Here is a 7,957-nt window from a genome sequence, read left to right as displayed (position 1 = left end):
GAAGCCGCCGGGAAGTCTGTTTAATTAAATGAGCTTTTCTTAACACATCTAACTTTATTTTGCTGTGCAGTAGTAAAAACCTGCAAATATCGTGACTCTGTGGGACATAGGTTACTTTTCCAGGGAGATTCTTCTTGATTACGGGAGTGCGGAAGGCCTTCCTGATTTCCGCAAGTCTTGGAACCCCTAATCATCATCAATGACATAATCACTGCAATCACTAGCTACATCCCCATCATCGTCTTCCATCTCCCTCTAGCATCACCATTTTCAACATCTGTATCATAACCATCCTCTATATCACCATCATCCTCAACACAATTAATTATCACCATATCCATCACCTCTTATCTAGTAACTGATTTTCTATTAAGTATCACAAACATTCCATTCACCTGTGCTCCAACCTTCAGTGTAATTTTCTCCTCCACAGGACAATGCTTGTCAATATGATGAGAGAGATCTGGGTTGCTGTCAAAAGCACTAAACAACCGAGGCTCTCCTATAAAGAATACAATATGAAAGAAATATATATAGTGAAAGAAATATATATAATTTCTTCTGATGTAGATGAGTAAAAATTACAATAAAAAAAATGTTGTATTGACAGAAACTGCATATTACAATTGCAGGCCTACTTGGATTAGGGCTACTAATCTAATAAATACAGGGGTCTTCCGGAACTCCTGTGAGTCCCCCAGAAATCGGGACTGCCTCCCGCACTTTGACCAGGTGAGTTTTTTACACGAAGTTAAGTAGGAAAGGAACAATTTTGAGCACCGACGGTAGGTGTTCATCTCGCTCAGTCCACGTGGTTTTAGATTATAACAGAATGTTTATTAGACACAACCAACATTGCTGTTAAATGCAAATACTCTGCATATGGTTTGTTTATTGTTATAGTATACTGTATATAGTATACAGTAAACAGACAGAAACTAACAAATATCCTTTTTCATTATGGTGGCCCTGAAAAGGGCCGATTGTTTTGTTTATTTTGGGGGGTCTTTGATGACGCCATCTTCTGTACGAAGTGTACGTAAAACTGAGAATTTGTATAACTGGGGTACGTAAAAACCAAGTTCTACTGTAATTTAAGAATTTTTAATTGTAAATTTTTTTGTCCTTTGCTGTTTTAATTTGTATACTTCCAATTTAAATTAATGCCTCAATTATTTATTTGTATATACTCATTATTAATTTTATTCTCATTTATTAATTTTGTACATTCAAATTGTAATTCAGCCTGGGCTGCTATTTTTTTAATTTTTTATGAGATTGGTTTGTTTTTTATTTTGGAATAAAAGATACCAAGATATTTTAAAAATCCAGTTGATAATGAGTATGGTTCATTTAAAACTTGTAATTCATTGCTTTATTGTAGTGAAGTTATTTTCTAGAAAAAAAATGTCACTTTACCAAGACAGGACCAAGAACTTGGGGTTTGTAAGGGCTTAAAATATCCAACTTATTCTCACCTTCAAGTTTCTGAAGATGAATTTCATTGATTTGATTGACATCTTCCTTGTGTGTACAAAGTCTGGTTGCTAGGATACCACCACTATCTATTGAGTGTGATGCAGTTGCTGTTAGTTGCTTCTGTACATCTGGTGGACACCTTTATAGAATATATTCAATAGAAAGTTAAATTTAAAATACACTTCCCATTTTGGAAGCTGTTTGGTGCAGCGGGAACGGTTTGGTTTCCTAACCTTGAGGTCAAGTTTTCTGTGCATTTCGCTTGTGTCCTTGAGAAAGGCACATTGTCTGCACTGCTTCTATCCACCCAGGAGCATAAATGGGTACCTGGTGGGTTTGCCTGCTCCTGTACTGATTACCAGCAGCAACGCTTCAAGTATGTGAGCCAATGAATAGGGAAAAGTGCACTTTATAACCTCAAGGAAGAGGTGCAATATTATACAAATATTGACTGCTCATGAGGGAAATGATGAAATCTATTGCCGAGGAGAAATGGAGACCGTAGCCTATGGCTGGCCCTCGGGAAGATAGGCTATGGTCTCCACATCACCTTGGGGCAATAGATTTCACCGTTCCCCGAATCTAGAGCACTCGATATTTGTTCTAATACCTCATACATAGATTCTACAAGGCCTAAAACAGTACTTACTTCCCAGCCTAGCACCTAGAGGCCTACCACTATGGTCTAGGCGAATATTTTTAAGGGGAATAGTTCTTTCTATTGCCCACTTCTTAACCAATTAGATGCTTAGAATCTATGTATAAAGTATAATGCCTATACCAGTACCAGTAATTACTACTATGATACAAAATCCACTAACCTTCCAGTACGTATATATTGTAATGCTTGAATGAACTTGGGGTCACTCTGCCTCCTGACCTCAGTGAGTACAAATGTTGTACCCACACTTCTGTTCCAAGCAGGTGACTGAAATTAAAGAACTAAAGTAAATCAACAACCAATTCAACAATGAACAAGAATCACAGCTGGAAAAAGCGCGCGGACACACAACCAGTGTTCGGAGGCGTTTTATGTGACACCATGAAGCTGCTTCAATAAAAAAAGGGGTACTCAGATTTAACACTTAGTCATTAAGCGTAAACTCATCAGTCTATTGTGTATGACAACAGGCTACTTATCCGGAAGTTCTGGGTTCGATTCCCACCAGAATCACTTGCAAATGTTTTTCGGTATATGTACCGAATATTCAGTAGAATAACATGTCAACTAGGGCAAAACCTCACACCCAAGATATTTTCCTGACAAAAGCACATCAAAATAGCATTTCTGTACCTGCTGCTACTACGGAAATGGATTTAACACTAGTCACTGAGTGCAAGATAAGATTAACATTTTCAATCTTATAATACATTTTATACAGCCGGTGTTATGTATTGACCTAGGCTACTACGGCTAATGACAGGTACGCTTTCACCATTAAAGGCTTTTTCTATGAATGGAATGACCTGTACGAAACACGAGCTCCTGTAGACCAAACCCAGTACCCTTACGATTTTAATCGTACGGGAAATATCCTCAAGATGCATTATAGGCCTTAGTGCCGACATAGGAGTCAGGTGCAGACTGTGACCTCAGGCATTTTTCTCCCATTCAAAAGCTACACCCTAAACTATTAACCTAATTATATTTTCCTATTTCTTAAATCTACCTACTATGCTATATTCTAATAATTTTTAATATTAATAAATAATTTATCAAGTAATTTAGATAATTAATTATTAAATAAGTGATTAAAAGACGAATTTATTTTTATGCATTTAAAAATGCATAAACTATTAACCTAATACACCCTAAACTATTAACCTAATTATATTTTCCTATTTCTTAAATCTACCTACTATGCTATATTCTACAATAAAACTGTCTTATTTCTTACTATTATATACGATCTACATTGCACACATAAATATTCTAATAATTTTTAATATTAATAAATAATTTATCAAGTAATTTAGATAATTAATTATTAAATAAGTGATTAAAAGACGAATTTATTTTTATGCATTGCACTGTCTTATTTCTTACAATTATATACGATCTACATTGCACACATAAATATTAAATAATTTTTAATATTAATAAATAATTTATCAAGTAATTTAGATAATTAATTATTAAATAAGTGATTAAAAGACGAATTTATTTTTATGCATTTAAAAATTAACGTAGGCCTATTTTTTCATACGCTACAATAAGTAGATGTTGATGCGTACATGCATAACAATGCGTATAATTACAGAACAAAATTACACGCGTTATCTACACGCGCAAATTTTTCAAACAAACGGAAAAGAACGTTCATCATCATTATTCAGAACAAACAACAGAAACACATACAACGATGCACTCATGATTATGTTCATCCGATCATATTGTACATTTACACGTACTTCCAGGTAAGACATTTGTTTTAGTTTGTTTTCTAAACGTTAATTATTCTTTATTTCATATAAAGAGATTTTGGAAATCACTTAAGGTCCGATTCGATTTCGAATTATGAAAAGTGTAGGCTGTGGCACCGAGAACTCTGACGATTAGTGCCCAAAATTGTTTACAAAAACGTAATGCAATAATAGCATATTGACTACTATTGTATATTTTCGGAAAATATTTCAGCCGCTCCAAATCTGTTTCCTATTCTTCCTTTTTTCTTTCACAATTTTGCGTTTTTTCCTTCATATTTTTCATAGTTTTATACACTCACATATTCATTTGTTTTAGGACTGGTCTAGGCTAGACCTCGGCTATCAGTGCCTCTTACTATATTATTTAAATACACGATTTTAATAGATAAAATTAATTTAACATGGACATAGTAATTCATACTTAAACAACACATTAAATTTATATATTAATATGATAACGTTAACGAAAAAATAACAATAACTTAACCGTGTACATGGTGTATCACTACTGCAATAATAAGATTAACATTTTCAATCTTATAATACATTTTATACAGCCGGTGTTATGTATTGACCTAGGCTACTACGGCTAATGACAGGTACGCTTTCACCATTAAAGGCTTTTTCTATGAATGGAATGACCTGTACGAAACACGAGCTCCTGTAGACCAAACCCAGTACCGTTACGATTTTAATCGTACGGGAAATATCCTCAAAATGCTGGAAAATTAATTGCTTCCTTTCAATCATCTTCGTAACTGTTGATAATCACACTGACAACTTTTCATCTATAACAAAATTTAGGGTTGTAGTTTACACAAAGCAATTTGCATGATAGTTTATTACAAAGATAAGTGATTTCAATAGATTTGTAAAGGATTGATTTTTATGTTTTATCATGAATAAACAAGGATCAGTGAAGATGGCACGTCGACCAAAACATTATCTGTCATGCACAGTTATTAAAATATGTTTGGTTGTCAAAGGAATTAAACCAAAATCCAAAGTTCGAAGGGCGTATGTCTGTAGACAGGCAGTTTATAATGGTTTGTTGGAATGTGTTTTTACATGCTTTAAATTTGAGTATTGCTACACAATAAATATTGCATTGTATGGGTTTCTAATATTCTTTATTAACTGCATTCTATTTTTTTTAGCTTGAGTTTTCCTTAATACTCATTATAAATCTTGATGATAATGATGATGAGTATTAGATAATCTGATACTGATGATAGAATAACATTACTTCCTTTCCTACTTGTGTTGTTGCTGTATTTTATATTTGGCTTATTGTTTTTATGCATGATTTTTTTTTTTTGACGTTATGATGTCCGTACCTGTTCTATACTGTTTTTATATATAATGCTTTTTAAATTCTATTTGTACTTTTTGATTTTGCCAACTGAAGATGCTTTTTCTCTGTATTTTATATGATCGAAAATAAAGTTTTATTCGTATTCGTATTCGTATGATAAATAAGATAATCTGATACCGATGATAAAGATAATCACAAGAATATAGCATTGAATTTGTCAGTGGTGAATTTTGATGGAGAGGCAGCTGGCAGCACAATAGTGAAAACTGATATTACATGATATTTTAAACATGAAAATGACATTTAATGTTTTGTCTGTTATACTGCTAAATATATTTTGTTTTTTGATAGATCCCAACCAAGCAGTCGCCAAACCAACTAAAATCAAACCTACAATTCCGACCTCAACACCGTCTGACCTTCTGTCAACCTCCATAGCGAACGAGACAGCAGCGGAGGAGATCAAGCGGTTGGAAGCTCTCTGCGAATCAATGACCAAGGAGTTGAATCTCACCAAGATGCAGTTGAAGACAGGCCTCGCGGGATTTGATGCTTTTGCTATTTTACTACAGCACCTCACACATGATGTAAGCTCATTAATATGCATAATAAAGATGCTCATTAATATGCATAACCCTCTCATTAGTATGCATTTATAATATTCATATTATGTGCATAATATATTTATATATTAAGCTTACTAAGATGCATTATATAATCTTAATAATAATCTGATAAGTTTTAATATGCATAGTGTAAGCTCATTAATATGCATATAAATAAATTTATAAATATGTATATATTATAAGCTCATTTATATGCATATGTAATAAATATTTTAAATATTCATATTGTGTTTGTGATCTTTTAATTTTATATAACTTTAGTGCACTCTTGCTCAGAATCTTTCACTTCATGAATCTGTGGTTTTGTCCTAAACTTTGATTGCCAAATGAATAATAATAATGATGATGATAATGAATGTATAAATATATCGCAGATAAAGGAAGAACATGGCGTCTTAAATGTTGAGTTTGTCTCCGGCCAATTTCAGATTTGCTTATTGTCAAAATGACCAACAATTGAGTTCAAGGCAAATATTGTAGTCTGCAAATAAGTCACATGATTAAATTATATTAATTATTCTGAAAATATATAGGTCTATGTAAAAAGCATTTAAACAAAATAAATTTTAATTGTCAAAAAAAAAAGTTTTTTTTATATACCATTCTAATGCTGTATTTCAATAAAACTCTTATTTTCAGATGGATGTGTTCTCATGTTCAGACTTAAAAATAAGAATCAATGAACTGGAAACTAAGTATCAGGAAGCTTGTGCTCTAACAGGTGAGAGTAGATAATATATGCATCAATTATACATATTATGCAACACTTTCAAATTTACAAGTTTGAAAGATAGAAGTTGTTTTAATTTTTCTGTGGACAATGTTGAGAAGATTGTGAGAGTATAAATGTTTAAAACAAAGAAAGACTGTTTGCTCTGCTAATCTTTTTCTATCTAATTTTTAATTATTTAGAAACACTAACAGATGAAAAGTTACAACTTGAGGAAGACCAGCGGATTCTGAGAGAACAACAAGAAGAATTTGTCGAAAAACTAAAAGAGGATTGTAAACAATCCATAGATGAACTTGAAGAGACGCTGAATGCAAGGCACGCACGAGAAATGAATGAATGTATGTTAGTCATTTTGCAGTTATTTCTCTTTTTTACAATAATAAAAATGAGATGTTATTTTAAAAGTAAACTAAACAACTGTTCCCTAGCCTCATTGATATTTAACTAAAGTAAAGTAATTATAATTAATTTTTTACCGTACAGTAGTAACATGCAAAGGTCTATCTGACCACACCTCAGGCCATCAAATGAAATAACTTTTCATTCTCATGCATAATGAAATGTTGACAACCCAGTTTTTGTAGGAGCCAGCTGGATTAGATATTTGGACCTCCATTTGTGTTTATTCATTAACATAATTTCAGTGTCAGTATGCTTAATTTATATGGGTTTCCTTTTTGCAGTAGTGAGGCAACAAACAGAGGATATAGAATTGCTTCATAAACGCTACAAACGAGAAGTGAGTTGATCAAACTTTATCAGTCATTGAAGTTATTAAACTGTCTTGGATGATTGAAGGAATAAATCATTGTGTTTTTATCTCTTGATAAATTCCTTTCCCAGTTCTCTTAACTTGAGTGAACAGTTAGGTCAAGAAGACACCCTGCTTGGCCTGTCATCCCTTCCCTGCCATGGATATCAGGGGCGGATCCAGAAATGTCCAAAAGGGGGGGGGGCCGGAAGGGGGGCCGAAAGTTGGGCCGATTGAGACAACACTGTCGTAGGGGGTCCGGGGCATGCCCCCGCGAAATTTTTGTGTTCTAGACGCCCGAACATAACATTTGAGGCATTCTGGGCTATCATTTTTTCTTTTTCTCTCTTTTTTCCCTTTTTTTCCCTTTTTTTTACCTCCCAAAAGGGGGCCGGGGCTGTCACCTGTCCCCTGTCCTGTCTATCACCCCCTCTACTGGCTGTCACCCTGCCAGTTGCCCATTCTTTTTACAGTATGTGCTACAGCACACATTCCTTCTGTTGGTTATCTCCCATTCTTAGTCTAATTTCTAAATAAGTACTAATTTTTGAGTTCTTCCTAGTAAGAAAATATTATAAAGCTCTGCCTATCTCCACTATTAAATTTTCAAAAAAACTATTGTATAT

The 7,957-nt window shown here is 33.6% G+C and overlaps 2 protein-coding genes across 2 annotated transcripts in view; one reads left to right on the top strand and one right to left on the bottom strand.

Annotated features, from left to right (window-relative positions):
• The window catches only part of LOC117100867 (ATP-dependent DNA helicase PIF1-like), a gene marked incomplete in the record, with an annotated part of 16,877 nt that overhangs the window by 2,679 nt on the left and 6,241 nt on the right, over nt 1–7,957 (bottom strand). The window contains 3 exon segments of the mRNA XM_033240703.1: nt 396–502; nt 1,479–1,618; nt 2,301–2,413. Coding sequence (XP_033096594.1) covers nt 396–502; nt 1,479–1,618; nt 2,301–2,413 — 360 coding nt within the window.
• Nucleotides 5,503–7,529, top strand: LOC117101064. The gene is made up of 4 exons (XM_033240931.1): nt 5,503–5,808; nt 6,487–6,568; nt 6,760–6,918; nt 7,264–7,529. Exons 1-4 carry the CDS (start codon nt 5,512–5,514, stop codon nt 7,326–7,328), a joined length of 603 nt encoding a protein of 200 aa, XP_033096822.1. The 5' UTR covers nt 5,503–5,511; the 3' UTR covers nt 7,329–7,529.

The sequence above is a fragment of the Anneissia japonica genome, unplaced genomic scaffold (genome assembly GCF_011630105.1).
Source record: "Anneissia japonica isolate Jap-2015-1 unplaced genomic scaffold, ASM1163010v1 scaffold904_len716149_cov161, whole genome shotgun sequence".
Classification (NCBI taxonomy): Eukaryota; Metazoa; Echinodermata; class Crinoidea; order Comatulida; family Comatulidae; genus Anneissia; species Anneissia japonica.
The sequence above is the reverse complement of the archived record's forward strand: the minus strand, read 5'-3'. Positions and strand labels throughout refer to the sequence as shown.